This window comes from Brassica rapa, chromosome A06, assembly GCF_000309985.2.
Source record: "Brassica rapa cultivar Chiifu-401-42 chromosome A06, CAAS_Brap_v3.01, whole genome shotgun sequence".
Taxonomy (NCBI): domain Eukaryota; kingdom Viridiplantae; phylum Streptophyta; class Magnoliopsida; order Brassicales; family Brassicaceae; genus Brassica; species Brassica rapa.
This window is the reverse complement of record NC_024800.2, coordinates 25,138,698-25,154,767: the sequence shown is the minus strand read 5'-3', so window position 1 is coordinate 25,154,767 and position 16,070 is coordinate 25,138,698. Positions and strand designations below refer to the sequence as shown.

Below are 16,070 nucleotides of genomic sequence, written 5' to 3'. Positions count from 1 at the left end.
TATGTCACAAAATTAGCTTTTCTTCTCTCATTTCACGTTCCAGAACCATCTTTTTTTTTTTACGAACGTAAATGTCACCAGACATTTTTTTATTATAATACTTTCAACACAAAGGAAAGATTGAGCAAATTTTAGAGAAGGGCGACAAGTGTGACAAACAACAAAAGAAGATGAAAAGAAGGATTCACAACACACAAACATTAGAAACCGAGATAAAGAGTTACGATCTCAGTAGATGAAACCAACGACCAGGGCAACGGTGGACGCAACCAAGCCGGTAAACATATCTGCGGCAACAATGACGGCGGAGTTTGTTTTGTTGGAGGAAGAACCAGGTGCGTGGTCGTGGTCATCGTGGCCATCGCCTTCGTGGTGGTCATGATCATCGTGATCCTGGGCCGAGACCATAATGGCCAACAGAAGACAAGCCACAGTGATCTGAACAAAGATCTTTCTCATCATGTTTGTCCGATGCTTGTATTAGCTGAGCTTGAATTTGAGATAAGACTCGAATGTTTTTTTTGTTGTGAAAATGAGTTCTTGAAAGTTGGTTTATATAGAACTTTTTGTGTGAAGATTTTAGATTTTTTTAACCGTAAAATAAGTAAACATTATATGAAATGGCCCTAATCCAAACGACCCAAACTCTTGTTAGATCAGTGTCAAAGTTTACGTTGCCATCATGACGACATTCGATGTACAGGTGCCAGTAATGATATACTATTTGTCAAAACAAAATTTTTTTAACAAGTCAAACTTTGTTTTAAAACCTTAAATGTGTCATTAGTGGAATAATGACTCTGATCGCTTATTTTATCAGTCTACAACAAGCATATGTAACCAAATTAGTAACATAAGAAAAGATGTTATCACCAAATGTATAAATAGATTTTTCGGATGTTTAATGTCAAAGACTATAGATTTCAAGAAGAAACACAAACGTAATATGTCTAAAGGAAATAACACTTTGTGAAGATGCAAGTAATTTCGAAATATCCTCTCTCTGAAACTTTTTTTTTTTTGCTAAATTGTAAATATCATATAGATGAATAAAAGATTCTACAAGAGATGATCTTAGATTTTGAACTATCTTGGCAAAAAATAACAAAAAACAAGATGGAGCACTGAAAATATATCATACGAGAACCTATCTCAACCACATCACCATGAAGGCACTGAAACTCTTTCTAACTCTCCTCGCTGAAATGATGTTTCTTAGCTCTTTGTCAATACTGTAGAACACTGTAGAAATCGGTATAGTTGACTGATTATGCACCAAATTGTTCCTTTGCTTCCATAGATGAGAGATGACTGTTTGCACCGCCAACTTCCTCAATAGTGTAACTCTGCAACCTATCTTGATAGGCCGTTCCTCTGTTTTGCTTCTTAGCCTTTGATTAGGGTTTTCTTGCATAGGAAGTTAGGGAACAGAAACTTGGATTGATGTTGACCCAAACCTCGAGCAACTCAATACCAAAAATTCACCATAGAAAGATAACTACGTGGTGTATGTTGTTGTGTAGTTAAATCTACCTATGCAAAATCACAAAGCAGAGTTTCATGATTTAGAAATTTTTGGAAGTTCTTTATTTTACTTCACTAAGACAAAAATTACAGAGAAAAAAAAATCTGGCATTGTCACATATATCTTCCACAAAAAGTTAGTTACAGAAAGAAAAAAGTTTCCAAAAATGATGACCAATGAGCTTTACTAAGCTGATGTTTAATCTTTCAATCTATCCTATTATGGGCCTGTCGTGAGCCTTCGTCTTCCTCCTTTTCCCATATCAAACGCTGTAATTTATTGTCTTTAAATTTCTCCAACACCTGATCTCTAAGCCCCGTATCATTAACCTCGCAGAATCTCTCCGCCCAATCAGGCGGCTCAACGGGTCGGGTTCCCAAACCGGGCGCCCGATCTCTCGACCCGACATTCTCATCGTTTTGCCAATCCGCCACGTAAGTCGCGACTCTCCTATAAAACTTCTCCTTGAAAACTTCCCACACCTGATATTTATAGTGATTAATCACCATAACCTCCTTATCCACGTCAGCAAACGTGAACCCGTCTTTCAGGTGGAAATGATGCACCACGTTGATCAGCGTCGCGTTCATCGACTCCGGCTTGAGTATGCTCTTGTGCCTCTCCGGTAAAATCACACGGCAAGTGTATCCTTCCGTGACTCCACCTCGAGGCCGGTTTCTCAACCCCGACGGTCCGAAACTGTGGCACGGCGTTCTGATTTCTCCGATCTCGGCAGAGGCAGTATAGTTTCTGATGATGCTTGTTAGGCTTTCACCGGAGCGGATGTAGTAGAACTCGTCGACGTCGATGAACGCGATCCAATCGCAATCGTTTCTCGCGCGGATCGCGCAATTCGAGAATCCGGCTTCCTGAGTCTTGATCCACGGCCAGAAATGTCGTGAGACGTTGTAACCGCGTCGCTCGAGATATTTTATCTCAGCGATGATGTCGTCGTCGCTGTTGTTATCGTAGATAAACCACCGCTGAACGCCGATTCCGGCGTGGTACATCACCCACTCTCTCAGAACCGCGGCTGCGTTTCGCGTCATGGTGCAAACGCACATCTCGAACGGTTTCCGTCGCGGTGGGTGAACGATCCGATCCGGTTGAGCGATCGATGGAAGCATACCGGTTCCTCCTTTGATTCGAACCGAAACTTTAACCGGCCCATGGGCTGATTTTGGGCCGTTTAACACTGTTAACGGTGTTCTGCACCGTACGATCTCCTGCGCCGCAGAGATCACGTCTGATCTGATCAACCGATTGTGTTTCGCGAAATCCCAGCCGTACACGCACTCGTATCTCGACACGTCAGCAACTTTCCCCGGCTTTAGATTAAGTCCCTTGACGAACACCACCGTGGAGTTATCGTGGTCGATCACGGCGTCGTAAACCAGCCAATCCCACTGGTGAGTGGGACCAGCGGCAAGGTGATCATCCATCGTCCATCTCGAGATGGCAAGCGATACGGTGTAGCCAGGTGGCGTTTCAGGACACCGTACGATCTGGCCGCCGAATTTGTCGCCGTCCACGGCCTCCGGTTTCTCCTTCCTTAGCTTCGACGAATCCTCGCCGGAAGAGAAAACGCAAATGAGATCGTCTTTGGTAAATAACCGAAGAGACTGAGGGTATTTTAGGAAAACAAGTGTCTGCTCAGGTAGTTTCACCGCTTCGCGAATCGAAACCGCGGGAGACAGCGTTGCTGAGTCTCCGATAACCGCTCTGGCCGTTGAGAAGCTTCTCACCGAACGTACCACGGGACGAAACTTCCCTGCGATATTTAATTTCAGTTTCTGATAAATAATATAATTTTAAAAAGAAACGTTTAAATAATAAACATACCTTTGAAGACGAACATGGTGGAGAAGAGGACGAAGGAGAAGACAAACAGCACGACGAACCAGAAAAACAACCTCCACGAGACAACGACGTCGCTCCCGCATACACCACCGAGCTTCCTACGAATTTTCATCTCCTACGCCGCTGTTATCGCCGGCGCTGGCCGTTACGTAATTGTAGAAGAAACTCTGTTCTATGTTTCTTTTTTCTTTTCCGGCAACAGAGAACATATATATTAATGTCGCTTCTTGTCAGGCCCAGGAGAATGATGAATAGAATTTTTGTTTCTTTTTATTTCTTTGATTTAAGAAAAAAGGAAAATAAGGTATGTTGTCTGAAGAATATGAAGGGAAGACACAAACTTGGAGAACGAGAAAAAAGACGACTCAGTAAAACTCCAAACAATTTAATTGCTTTTTTAAGTAAACGAATTTACTTTCGTCTACGGTTTGTATTTCTTTTACTTCACTTTCTTTGACGTGAGTTTCAGCCAATTCTGTAAATACTTCCCGTCAGGTGATTAATACGCAAATTGCTTAATTAGTATCATGCCCAAAAAAAGTTATTAATTAGTATATTTTTGAATCACTATTTCGTACCAACAGTGGAAAAAAATATTTTTATAGCTTTCAAATTATATCCGAATATATACCTTGCGTATTATATTTTCATTTCATAAAATCTGTACAGATTTTTTAACTTTAAAAAAAGGAAATTATTCTGGTTTTGATTTTTCCGACTGAGACTTGCTAGTGTTTATTAGGTAGTACTCCAACTCTCTTATCTTTCTTTATTTTATTTTTTCCATCAAAGGGATTTAATATTATAAAAGAAACGGGCCAAACCCAGTACAATATTATAACATAAGCCCAACAACAAATAGGACACCCAAATTTCTAATGGGCTAAGCCCTACGGACCCATCACGAGAAAACCCTAGGGAGCAGGCGGAAAGGCATACTGCCGCCTCACTAAACCCACTTTTGGCCGCTTGTACACGTGTCGCGATCCTCCTCCGCGAAGAAACACGTGTCACAAGGATAGCGCCATACCATCTCAACTCGTCGGCGCCGGAGATCCAACCACCGGACCACCCGGCCAAACCGGAGCTCCATCGCTCCGTTCCTCTTTACTTTCACCCAACTTTGGGCCACTCAAGCCGGAGAGGCTCAATCGCCGTAGCGAGAGCTCCTCCATCAACATTAACCACCGGGACCCGCCAGAGGAATCGCATGCATCCTCATTCTTTCCGCCGGAGCTCTTCCATCTCCTCCGACGAACACACCAACCCACAGAAACAAACAAAAAAACCCGACCGAAAAAAAGAAAGAAACAAAACCCTAAAGAATAAGGGCCACGAGCCGGCGACGCAAGGCTGAAGAAGCCTTCACCCCCCGGAGACTAGATCCGATGACGGCGGACCTGAAGGAGTTTCCCCGCCACGGAGACAAAAGACCGGCGGCGACGGATCTGCGATAGCCTCCGCCTCCCGGAGATATTATTCCGACAACAACTAAGGTCTTCTCCGCGTCATCTACACAGCCACCGCGTCGTTACTCCAGGACCAGAACCAAAGCGGTTGGTGGCAGACCAGAGATCGGACAGCCGGGAACCGGCAGAAACGAGGAGAAGGCCGGATCCTGGTAATTTTATCTGAAAGAAACACGAGCTCCGGCGGCGGCACGGACGCTCACGCGCCGGCCGACCGCCGAGCCCTCTGGAAATTGCTTTCTCTCTCTCTTTCTCTCTCTCTTTAACGATGCCGTTTTTGGTTTCTCGACTTCTTTTTAATATTTATCTTTCTTTATCTTTGACTAAAGCTGGACCTGTGTTTATGGAATAAGTGGGTCCCTGTAACCACTTAGTTCTTTTATACGCAGTCATTTAAATTTAGACACAATTAAGCCCAAATAGCCTTTAATTGGGCCGAACAAGTACGGTTGAGGCTTTTAGCAGAGTGAGAGATAGGTGGAGCAAGAGTCGTCTTCTCCATGTTTGTGATTACGAGATTGATTTGCCGGCGAATCCATGGCACAAGCGATGTTACTGTTCCAAAGCTCTCAGGATTCTCTATTCTATCTCCCAAACACGTAAGCTCTGTTTCGCTTGAGTGTTTTTTTTTTAAGTTCATTAGTGATAACCGGAAACTGATTGTTTCGAATATCAATTTTAAGGTTGAGGTAGAATATGCAGATGACACCAAATTCAAATTCTCTTCAGAGTTTCTGAGAGTCAATAGTCCAGCTGCTGATGGAAAAATCAGATCAATCGGTGGTGACAAGGTCAAATCTTTTCATGCATCAAACGATGATTCTAAAGCCACAAGTCTTTAATGTTAGGACATAGACTTGTGATATCTTGTCTTAATAATGTGTGATAATTACATTAGCATTGGACGCTGCTTTGTTTTTTTTTTTTTGGCTTATTGTTAATGACCACAAACATGTACTTGGTTTTATATGGATTCTGGTGAAGGCCCATTCTAGTTGAGGCTACGGTTAACTAATATGTTGTGCTGTTGTTTCCCTACTTTATGAGTCTGACTACTAGTTTGCTGACCATTTGTAGATCCTTGGTGGGTTTTGGACAAAGATGATGATGTCTTTAAGTATAAGTTTAATCACTGTAATGATATTGCTTCCAGTGGATGTTTCTTGGCGTTACTTATGGCTAATAGTTGTCACTTCTTATTGACGGTTCTTCATATTGAAACCGCAATCTCTTTAAGTAATCAAAGAGTCTATTTTGTCTTATGGTTACTACTCAATTTTATGAAAAGTCAGACATAGATTCTAAGCTGACAAAACCCTTTCATTCTTTAAGCTTTACTCTTAACCACTATCACATCTACTCTTGATGATTTTGTCTTTGGCCTAAATAATTTCGTTTTTTTTCTCTTTCAAATCAGGTGATATCTGGAAGGCGGTATGTAGGAATCATGTCTGCAGAACCGGTGGGAAACTATGGGGTAAGGTAACTTACAACACCCCGCTAGCTCGTTATAACTTAGCTGTCAAAGAAACGGTAACTTTTGTTTTATTTTGGCTTATAACTTAATGCGGCTGGTGATGAGTCTTTTTTTTGAGGAATTCAGGTTAGTGTTTGATGACTTGCATAGAACAGGGATATATCCATGGGATTATTTCTACGAGCTTGGGAGCAATAAGTTTAATCTCATGAGAAACTATATCAAGACTCTCCAAAAGCATCGTCTCAGCCGTGAACCTCCTCCGAGAAGGAAATGATTATGATGTCAATGTGTTTTAAAACTGTCTTCAAAGTGTTTAATAGAATCATTCTTGTGCAGCAGTGCATGAACATGTAATATTGTTGTCTTGTTTGTTTCAGAATTACGGAACACAAACAGTTCTGAGGGCATCTCCATCCACACTTCATAATTTACTCCAAAAATAGAGTGAAAAATAGATTATGAACAAAAAATAAAAAATCTCTCCATTTATAGAATAATCATTTTTTTTGTTTCTTCATTACTCTATTTTCTATTCTATTTTGCAGTAAATCATGGAGTGGAGATAGAGATTTTCTAAACGCTGCCCTTATAATTTTAAATCACATGGGTCTTAAGAGAGTAGACCATCTAAACCTATATCTCATAAATGGTTAAATTGTGTTAATTATTTGGTCGCCTTCTATATCACATGTTGCCAGGTGTTTGCTCGTGCGAGAGATTCAGCCCGTAGTAACTATCAAGCGTGAGTGGCGTGACTACATTGGGCTCTTAAGCAAAAGAAAATTTTACATTCACACATATTTTTTCCTTCTTCCATATCATCTAGACATACTCTCTACATGTGGAGTACTTTACTGTACTCAAATGACTGAACTACCCTAAACCATGACTATTCTAGTTAACTCTTCTTATCATAGTTAAATTTATTATTTTTTACATACAACCCAATTTACTTCTTTACCAAATTTTATTTTCTCCTCTCTTTCTCTTGTTTCCTGCTTTTCACCAACTCTAATTGTCGCTGATTTTCCTTCCCCGCCACATCTCTACGTCGATGGTTTAACCCGCGGAGATCCTCTCAGATCTCCGATTACTCAACACAATCCTCTCAGACAATCTCAAATTACTATATCCTTTAAAAAATCATAAATGTCGTTGATTAATCTCTCCTTGCCGCAGCTCTAGTTTCATCCCGTCTTGTTCGCCGATTCTCCGTTGATACGAAGTTAGAAGAAGTACATGTATAAAATGGTGATGTTATAACGGAAGGTGATGGCGTGACTAATTGGTGGTGGTGGCGTGACAAATCATTGATCTCCTCGTTGCCGGTGGCAGAGCGTGAAGGAGGAGCAGAAAAGCTTGATGGTGGAGGACGAGACAAGACGTGGTCAAGCTGGACTGGTGGTGCTGTTAGACAAAGAAGTGCAAAAACCTATACCTATGACCACACCAACTTTGACCATAATAAACCTACTTTACCGCTTAAAGCATCGTTGGACTGGTGGTGCTGTTAGACAAAGAAGTCGCCGGAGTGACCACACCAACTTTGACCATAACCAAAAAATGTGCAAAAACCTATCCCTATGACCACACCGACTTTGACCATAATAAACCTACTTTACCGCTTAAAGCATCGTTGTACTGCGTTCAACGAGAACTGTCTGATTTTTTCCTAAAATATATTCATCTAACGGCTAGCAAATAATATGCATGTTTCATGTACTACCAATTTTTGCCCATTTAGTTGGGACCAGCCCATGTAACGACAATCTCCAAGAAAGTTGCTTAACCTCTTTAGACTTAACCAAGGTTAAAAAGTTGTCCATCAAAAGGGTTTTTTGGGGAGTAAAAGAGTTAAAGTAAGGGAAAAAGTACACCTCATTCACAAAGTATGTGAACATGCAAGAAACAATAGGAAAGTACTCCTAGACGTAAACGTCTCATTAAATCACTCTCATTAGACGTGATTGATTACTAAAACAACGAATATTCTGTAAAACGTCAAACAAACTAAAAAAATAACGTTTTTTTTTGTTTTCAAGTCTCTTTGCGTATATTATTTGCTTATAAAAAAAAGTTCACAAAAAAGTTTCTTCAAATTAGTTTTATATTTTGAGTTATCAGACGTTTCATACTACTCTATTTCATATTAGTAGCAAATTAGTTTCTGATAGGATATACAAAATATTCTAATAACATGATCTCATTACAAATACTCATATATAGACACTAAAAGCAACATTATTGGTGGGATGAAGAAAGAGAGAGGGAGAGAATCTTTTGTTTTTTTTTTTGTCATTGGAAAGTAAGGGACATCTCTTAATTAAAAGTTTTTTCCTTCTCTTTCTTCCTCCGTTCTCACTTCCTTCCTCTAAGGAATGTTTTAAAGGACTCCCAATAATGTTACCCTAAGTAACTTTCATTATATACATACAAAATTATGGATTCCAATTTTCGTCGATTTGATTTTCATTTATCGATTTGCTTTTCATTTTGATCTCTTAATTAATTAAAATCTAGAAATAGAACGTTTCATGATAAATATAAATATTCAAAACTTATAAAAGACTCGCAATCAGCGAAGACCGAGTTTACGGAATTTCTCAGTTTTTATTTTTCCTTTCTCGAAGAAAAAGTATTACTTTCGTTCCTTTCGCTTCAATTCTCAACCACTTCAATTCAACGAACAAATAATAAATAATTTATTCAAGTTTTTATAATTCGAATCCCATTTTTCATCCATATCCTCAGAAAACACTAAAATTATTATTAATTGTTTTTATGTTTCGATTTTATCCTCTCCTTGCTCGTGGGACCCGGATCTAAACATATTCTTCCGCACCTCATGTGTTCGAGAGAAAATCTTGAGTTCCCTTTCAACGACAGAGAGAAAGACATTTTCCCTTTCGAATTTTGAATTTCAAGAGACGTTTTTTTGACGACGAGAAAACACTATCCACATACAAATAATAATAAAGAAAAAGCTTCTTCTAGTTTTTGTTCCTCATCTTCTGGTGTACATAGAAAGATTAATCTGAAGCTTCACAAAAATGGGAGAATCTGCAGTTCTAGCTCATTCGTATTCCTTCGCAGCTCCTATTACCCGTTCCGATTCTCATGAGGTTAGATTCTTCTCCTACGATTTATTGTGATTCCTCTGTTTTCTAAAAAACCTCTGTTTTTGTAATTGTAACGATAAATTTTCTGAAAAGTTGACAAAAAAAAAACGATAAATTTTCCAGGAAAATATTTATAAAATTTCTGGTGAATCCCCACGAGGAAAAATTCAACCTTTATGATATCTTCTCTTGAACTTTATGAATTTTCAAAAAAAAAAAAAAAAAAACAGAACATAAAGTTTTGTTCTTCTTGCATAAAACAAACAAGTCTCCAAGCTATGTTGTCTGAACAAAAGTTCAAATCTGTTATTTGTCCGTTACAAAATCTCTTTAAGAAACCAAAAAAAAAAAATGAAAGTTTCCAAAATTGGAATTTTAATCTTTCTGATTTTTTGCAGGATAACACGATCCATGCGCTTAGCCAATCAATTTCCTTTGGGAAGTTCATGTCAGAGAATCTCGAATGGGGCAAATGGTCAACTTTTTCACACAAGAAGTACGTCGAAGAAGCTGAGAAGTACTCTCGTCCTGGCTCCGTTGCTCAGAAGAAAGCTTTCTTCGAAGCTCACTACAAGCGAATAGCCGAAGCCAAGAAAGCTGCAACGGAAGAACAACCAACGGTCACGCCTGCTGAAGTCTTGCTTCACGCTTTGGAGACACAGCCTCCGTTGAGTTTGTTACCAGAGGAAGAGACACTCGAAAGGAACAAAGAGGAGGTTCTTGTTGTTGTGGATGATCCATTGGAAGAGAAGAAGACGAAGAAGCAAGAAGAAGAAGAGGATTGTTCTGTGGGTGAAAAGGAGAAAGTGAAAACCAAGAACAAACCGGTGTTTAGATTGTCTTTGGAGAAAACAATCCCTCCTGCTAAACCTATAGAGATTGCTTCATCAGATAAAACAAGGTTTGTGGTTTCTCTCTTATGTAAAAGTAAAAACAGATTTATATGCAAATTATTTTACTCTTTTTCTGATTGTTTTTATGTTAATACAAATGCAGTGAAAGACAGATGATGATCCAGAGTTCAGGGGTTCAACGCCAGAAATTCAGTTTCTTGAAGTAAGTCACACTCTTTGTGTGTGCTTTCCTCCTTACTTCTCTTGGTATTGACTTTCTTTAACTGGTTTTGATTATTTGTTATACCTCCAGCTGTTTCATTGGTAATGCTAAAACTAGAGATCAGAATCAGAACATGGTAAGATTTTTTTTTTTTTTAATTCTTGTCAATTGAAATCTCATGGTTAAATTAAAAACGAAGAGATGTTTCTCATTTATTATATGTTGTGTGTGGTGCAGAGAAAGACAGAGAAGAAGAATCAAAAGAAGAAGCAGTTTATGTGTCTTTGTTTGAAGCCAAAAAATGTAAGAGAATCATAATAATAAAGACAAAGAAGATTAAAGAATACAACTTTGAAGGAAGCAGCTCTACACAAGTCTGCCAAATGGCAAATGGGAGAATAAAAAGATTGAGTTCATAGTTCGATCAAGCTACTTAATCACGTAGATGGCACCGATTACACCCTTTTATCACCTGTTTAAAAGAGTCCGAGTGCATTAGGAAGAAGAAGAAGAAGAAACACTAGAACTAGCTTCTTTTGTTTAAGTGTACTTTTGATTTCTATCTACTTATGTAATGAAAATACAACTTTAGTTTCTCTTTTTGGTCTGAATCTTTATCTTTAAACTGGCTCTTGTTGATGAAGAAGGGATTAACTTTACATAAAGAATCGAATTACATTCACTTGAATATGCAAAAGAAAAAAAAAGCTGATCCACGTGAGAGAGACATAATCATTACTTTCTTTTTTTCAGACCAAACACCAACCATCTTCTTCTTCTTCATCGTCATCGTGATCTAACACATGTTCCATCATCATCCCCACATCGTAAAAACTCATGCTTCCATCAACATACCCGCCACGAGAACCATCTTCTACTTCTTTGTCGCTATTATGTCCATTCTCTCTCTTTGTCATTTCATCTTCAGCTTCTCCTCCTTTGTAGTCTTCATTATCATCACCATTGCCATCAAGATCAGATAAACCGGCGAGATTCAAAACTGATCTCGTTCCGGGTCTGGTAATGATCCGACAAGTCAGGAGTTTGTAGCTGGACGAAGAAGCCATGTCGTTTGATCTCAACCAATGCACCTGGCCATACCATATTCTCCTGTGAGCTCTGGTCGGTTTCGATGGCAATTTGGTAAAAACTGCTGAGGATGTGGATGGAGTTGCAGAGTTGACCAGCCTTGGATTAAGAGGTGGCGGTGGAAGAATCCGGTAAGTTCGGACAATACCATGTTGCCGACCTTCTCGTCTCATTTTGAAGGAAAGAAAGAAAGAAAAAGGGAAGGCACTTTGAATTGGAAGATAAGCCTTGAAGGATATATAAGCCAAGGAGCCTTTAATGGAAGAAGGAATATACTCAAAAGGTCTTAGCGTAAAGATCCAAAAGAGTAGTTTGTGGGTCAAGTTAATGAGTTGTTGTGATTAAAAAACACGCAAATGTTAAATTATTGTGACAATTCATTTATCTTGAAATGATAAGGCAATAACAGAGTGATGAATTTTTAAAAAGATTTGAGGAGGTTGATATTATAGTTCATACTTGGCACAAGTCATCAATACCTAAATCGAGCTGTGCCAAATAAAGAAATGGGCTAAACCCAAGTATGAGTAAGGAATGTGAACAAACAGATAGATATAAATTTTACACACAAAGCTCAAATCAGGCAACACTGGACACAAACCGGAGGCTGTTTCTCTATGTTGCAGTCACAGCAAGATGTTTCACAATCGTTGTTGCATCCTGCACAACAAAAAATCTCATGTTAAACTACAAGTACAAGATCATTCTCTCAAGTTCCCTCAACGTATCTTTGTTTCCAGAACTTGTATTCAAAGCTATAGTACCTTCCACAGTAAAAAACTGAGAAGTCTCATGTTCCTGAGAACTTAGTAGGAACTGAAACTGTTCGGTTCCTGGAGCAACATCAGTTGCTGTGCTAATAATGACCAAAGAGACAACGAACAAAGCTAGAATTGTCGGTGCCATCTTCATTTGTGCCAGTACTTGCAGCTATACTTTTGCAGTCAATCATATATGCCAAGTAAGTTGAATCACCAAATACTGATGTAAGCTTTTCTATGGCTAAGTTATGTTAATCTATCACGTTGCTTTCATGTGTAGAAACAAGTACATGTAATACTTTTATAAAGGACAATGCAGATGAAACACAAAAGAGTAGATGATAAGTAGATAAGATTTAAGTTCTTCAGTTTTATTACTTAAAAGAGAGATTATTTTTTCAGCAAGATACAACCACAAAGCTCATCTACTTTGGAAAACTTGCCAAAAGAGTTTCTTCCACAGGTGCTAATATTCGGCAACAACAATACAATAATGAATCAAACTTCGTGAAGATTTATTAGCTTCAAACATTAACTGTGACCGCACAATAATACTTCAACGCTGAAGTTGCTTGATGTGTGCAATCTGCTTGCCCGGGTTCAAACCCTTAGGACACGCACGAGCACAGTTCAAGATCGTATGACAACGGTAAAGCTTGAACTCATCGTCAATAGCCTCAAGCCTTTCCTTAGTGTACTCATCACGACTGTCGCTTATCCACCTTCACAATGTTACAAACACATCCAAAGATCAAAACTTTATCTAACGCAGCTAACAACAAGACATACACTATGAATCATCCACACATACCTGTTGGCGTGTAGCAAAGCGGCAGGACCAAGATAAGACTCAGGGTTCCACCAGTAACTAGGACAAGAAGTGCTACAACAAGCACAGAGAATACACTCATACATCCCATCAAGCTTAGCCCTATCCTTCTTACTCTGCAGAATCTCCTTCCCTGGCTCAGAAGCTGGATTCTTCCTCTTAAGCCACGGCTCAATACTCTTGTACTGATTATAAAAGTTAGTCATGTCCACCACCAGATCCTTGATCACGAACATGTGAGGCAAGGGAGTGATCGTCGTCTCCTTGGCTCCCTCCTCGATCTTCGTCAGACACGCGAGCCCGTTGCACCCGTCGATGTTCATCGCGCACGAGCCGCAGATCCCTTCTCGGCACGAGCGGCGGAAGGTGAGAGACGGATCCATCTCGTTTTTGATTTTGATCAAGGCGTCGAGAACCATGGGGCCGCAGTCTTTGAGATCGATCTTGTAGTCTTGGAGCTCGGGCTTGCTGGGGTTGTCGGGGTTCCATCGGTAGATCTGGAAAGTCTTGAAGTTCGATGCTTTTCCGCCGCCGACGCCAGAGGAAGCTTTTGATTCCGGTTCGGTTACGGAGGCTGTGCATCGCGATGGGATCAACCTCGCCGATGTGGTTAATCGCGACGGTTTGGTTCTGACTAATCTTCCGATTAAACCGGTCGACATTTTCGCGGTGAGAGACAGTGAGAGACGGAGCGAGCTAAACGATGATGATTGATTATTATGTCTGAAAATTAATTTTTTATATTTTTCGCATAATTTATATAAACACACGAGATTACCGACGTGTGCACATTTGTAGATGTGAGGTTTAGTTTCATCTACGTAGAAGACCCGTAGATCATTAGAACAAGTAAGGCTTCGAAGCATTGTGACCGTTCATTTTGGATACCGACTTAGGTTGATCGTGGCGAGCACACCACTGGATATTTTCAAAGGCGCGTGCTCGACTCGAGGAAGGTGTTATCTGACACGTGGCTTAGTCTCATTGGATAAATGAAAAAGAGGAGCACGGGAGGCAGGAGTGCGTTCCGTTTGGTTAGAAAAGAGGAACACTTTGTGTAGTTTTTTATATGTCATTTTCAGGCCAAAAGTGCAATTACCTCGTAAGATGATTACTATATGACATAAGACATTCATAAGTGTATTTTTCAGTGATTTGTCTTAGTCTTGCATTACTTGGCTCATTTTAATACTTCATAAGACTACTATGTATGTGTTGCTTCATCTTTCTGAATCTGTAATCAAATCATTTTTGGTTAGAAAATTATGATATATTTTCTTCCGTTTTGTGATTTTGATTTTGTTTTATGAATAGTTTTCATTTTCTTTGATCATTCAAATTTCTTAATTTCTTTTTTCATGGCTATTTCGTGTGGAGAATTGTTCCCCTTTCCAAACATTTAGTTGTAAGTCCAAAATTGTGCATGTATCATGTGGTCTTGTTCACAACAATCCACTTTCAAGAATTTTTTTTTGTCTTTCAACTTGCTTCCTTTCCCATTTCAGATTATTTTTGAAGGAGATTTCATTCAGATCCTGTGGAATCTCATATTCTCTCATGATTTTACCAGCTTTCCTATGCACCATATTATCGATGTTTGTTCTCAAATTATAGTGTTGAAGAAATTAACAAATTTGAATCAATATAGATCTTGTGGATGAAGGGGAAGATACTATTGTTAATTTGAAAATCAACTTAGATACTCAACTTGGAAGAATCAGTTCTAAGGTTTTTTGGAGAGATTTAAAGACTTTGATGTTGTTGCAAAATGCATTAACAGTGGTGATTTTGAAATGGAAAGGCTAATTACATATGACAACCATCCAAATATTATTAGATCTTGTGGTTTTGTATCAAACAAACAATATTGCTACATCTTTTCAGAGTTTTGCAGATGTAGTTTGGATAAGTCGATTAACTTTTATAGCTCAAAAGAAACTGAGAAAGACAAGTCCACTACAAATCCAACTTTAATCAAGTTAATGCAAGAAAATCAACTATGAGATGCTAATCATAATACTTCTGATACTTGATAAATCTAATGAGGTAAGATTGTACTTTGATTTGTGATGTGATTACTTTATTCAATTAAAGTTAGATACTAACCTTTTGTCGACCAAAGTAATCAGGAGAAAATATTTAAGAAAAAATCAGAAAAAATTCAACTTTTTTTTGAAAATTCTAGAGTAGACTTAATAAAATTAGTCAAAGTAGGATTTTTTTTCTATTTTCAAATTTTTTTTGTCTAAAAATTCATTGAATGCGTCTTTTTAACTTTAGCAAACATGATATAATTTTTTTTATTTGTGTTTGGACGTGACAAAACAAAAATGATTCTTTATTTCTATCTTTGTGATTTCATTTATTTCTATTTTTTCAGAAATATAGTCTTAGATTTTAAATTCTTGTATACATCCAAAATTATTCATACACCAATACACCCATAGAATATCTTGGTTACTGATACTTTGACTGCCAAATTGTCTCATTTGGATGACAACATTGCAAGATCAGAGAAGTTGATATTTAATATTGATCTATAGAGTAAGTTAAATTGAATGATCTTTAACACAATTTAATACAAGAGATCATAGTGGATTAGTTGGTATGTTATCTCTTTTTGATTGTATTATATTTGTGATTATGCTTATGGAAGATTTTCAAACCCTTTTCAGGTTTTGTAATTTAGAATGACGACCAGTCGATCAGTCAATTAACTATGCAAACGATATATTCAGCTTTGAATGTATCATTTTTCTTCACTCACTGATAGTCTTCATCCATTTGTAGATGAGAAGAATTGTGTTGAAAACTTTGCTAAAAATCAACCACGTTTATCAAAAGTATATATTTGGATGAAACTAAGCAACTTAGCAGCAGCT

The 16,070-nt window shown here is 38.5% G+C and overlaps 5 protein-coding genes across 6 annotated transcripts; 2 read left to right on the top strand and 3 right to left on the bottom strand.

Moving 5' to 3' along the window:
- Positions 1-1,604: 1,604 nt before the first annotated feature.
- LOC103875227 (glycosyltransferase family 92 protein RCOM_0530710) lies at positions 1,605-4,120 on the bottom strand. Its single transcript, XM_009153724.3, has 2 exons — positions 3,368-4,120; positions 1,605-3,296 (listed from the first exon to the last, which is right to left on the bottom strand). Exons 1-2 carry the CDS (start codon positions 3,495-3,497, stop codon positions 1,732-1,734), a joined length of 1,695 nt encoding a protein of 564 aa, XP_009151972.1. The 5' UTR covers positions 3,498-4,120; the 3' UTR covers positions 1,605-1,731.
- A 1,075-nt stretch (positions 4,121-5,195) lies between these two features.
- Positions 5,196-9,376, top strand: LOC103875226. 2 transcript variants are annotated; one of them, XR_004448460.1, is made up of 5 exons: positions 5,197-5,453; positions 5,538-5,645; positions 6,272-6,336; positions 6,458-6,730; positions 6,906-9,376. XR_004448460.1 is itself a non-coding variant. In XM_009153722.3 (4 exons), the coding sequence occupies exons 1-4, from the start codon at positions 5,355-5,357 to the stop codon at positions 6,606-6,608; spliced, it is 423 nt and encodes a 140-aa protein (XP_009151970.1). In that variant the 5' UTR covers positions 5,196-5,354; the 3' UTR covers positions 6,609-6,747. The 2 variants fall into 2 exon arrangements, 1 of the variants encoding a protein (XP_009151970.1); XM_009153722.3 differs by lacking the exon at positions 6,906-9,376 and having other exon boundaries at positions 5,196-5,453; positions 6,458-6,747.
- On the top strand, positions 9,215-11,134 carry LOC103875225 (protein WVD2-like 7). The gene is made up of 5 exons (XM_009153721.3): positions 9,215-9,456; positions 9,852-10,354; positions 10,450-10,509; positions 10,600-10,645; positions 10,747-11,134. Exons 1-5 carry the CDS (start codon positions 9,385-9,387, stop codon positions 10,825-10,827), a joined length of 762 nt encoding a protein of 253 aa, XP_009151969.1. The 5' UTR covers positions 9,215-9,384; the 3' UTR covers positions 10,828-11,134.
- Positions 11,127-12,518, bottom strand: LOC103875416. Its single transcript, XM_009153933.3, has 2 exons — positions 12,363-12,518; positions 11,127-12,258 (listed from the first exon to the last, which is right to left on the bottom strand). Exon 2 carries the CDS (start codon positions 11,769-11,771, stop codon positions 11,259-11,261), a length of 513 nt encoding a protein of 170 aa, XP_009152181.1. The 5' UTR covers positions 11,772-12,258; positions 12,363-12,518; the 3' UTR covers positions 11,127-11,258.
- Positions 12,519-12,697: 179 nt separating this feature from the next.
- On the bottom strand, positions 12,698-13,953 carry LOC103875224 (succinate dehydrogenase [ubiquinone] iron-sulfur subunit 1, mitochondrial). The gene is made up of 2 exons (XM_009153720.3): positions 13,171-13,953; positions 12,698-13,081 (listed from the first exon to the last, which is right to left on the bottom strand). Exons 1-2 carry the CDS (start codon positions 13,848-13,850, stop codon positions 12,916-12,918), a joined length of 846 nt encoding a protein of 281 aa, XP_009151968.1. The 5' UTR covers positions 13,851-13,953; the 3' UTR covers positions 12,698-12,915.
- Between the last annotated feature and the right edge of the window lie 2,117 nt (positions 13,954-16,070).

What these genes read in the sequence shown, in the direction of transcription:
- LOC103875224 (XM_009153720.3), bottom strand. Translation starts at nt 13,850, where the DNA reads ATGTCGACCGGTTTAATCGGAAGATTAGTCAGAACCAAACCGTCGCGA. An exon ending in GCTTTGCTACACGCCAACAG is followed by an intron (nt 13,082 to 13,170) that starts GTATGTGTGGAT and finishes AACATTGTGAAG; the next exon opens with GTGGATAAGCGACAGTCGTG.
- LOC103875416 (XM_009153933.3), bottom strand. Translation starts at nt 11,771, where the DNA reads ATGAGACGAGAAGGTCGGCAACATGGTATTGTCCGAACTTACCGGATT.
- LOC103875227 (XM_009153724.3), bottom strand. Translation starts at nt 3,497, where the DNA reads ATGAAAATTCGTAGGAAGCTCGGTGGTGTATGCGGGAGCGACGTCGTT. An exon ending in CACCATGTTCGTCTTCAAAG is followed by an intron (nt 3,297 to 3,367) that starts GTATGTTTATTA and finishes TAAATATCGCAG; the next exon opens with GGAAGTTTCGTCCCGTGGTA.
- LOC103875226 (XM_009153722.3), top strand. Translation starts at nt 5,355, where the DNA reads ATGTTTGTGATTACGAGATTGATTTGCCGGCGAATCCATGGCACAAGC. An exon ending in GATCAATCGGTGGTGACAAG is followed by an intron (nt 5,646 to 6,271) that starts GTCAAATCTTTT and finishes CTTTCAAATCAG; the next exon opens with GTGATATCTGGAAGGCGGTA. An exon ending in GTGGGAAACTATGGGGTAAG is followed by an intron (nt 6,337 to 6,457) that starts GTAACTTACAAC and finishes TGAGGAATTCAG; the next exon opens with GTTAGTGTTTGATGACTTGC.
- LOC103875225 (XM_009153721.3), top strand. Translation starts at nt 9,385, where the DNA reads ATGGGAGAATCTGCAGTTCTAGCTCATTCGTATTCCTTCGCAGCTCCT. An exon ending in GCTTCATCAGATAAAACAAG is followed by an intron (nt 10,355 to 10,449) that starts GTTTGTGGTTTC and finishes ATACAAATGCAG; the next exon opens with TGAAAGACAGATGATGATCC. An exon ending in CAGAAATTCAGTTTCTTGAA is followed by an intron (nt 10,510 to 10,599) that starts GTAAGTCACACT and finishes TTATACCTCCAG; the next exon opens with CTGTTTCATTGGTAATGCTA.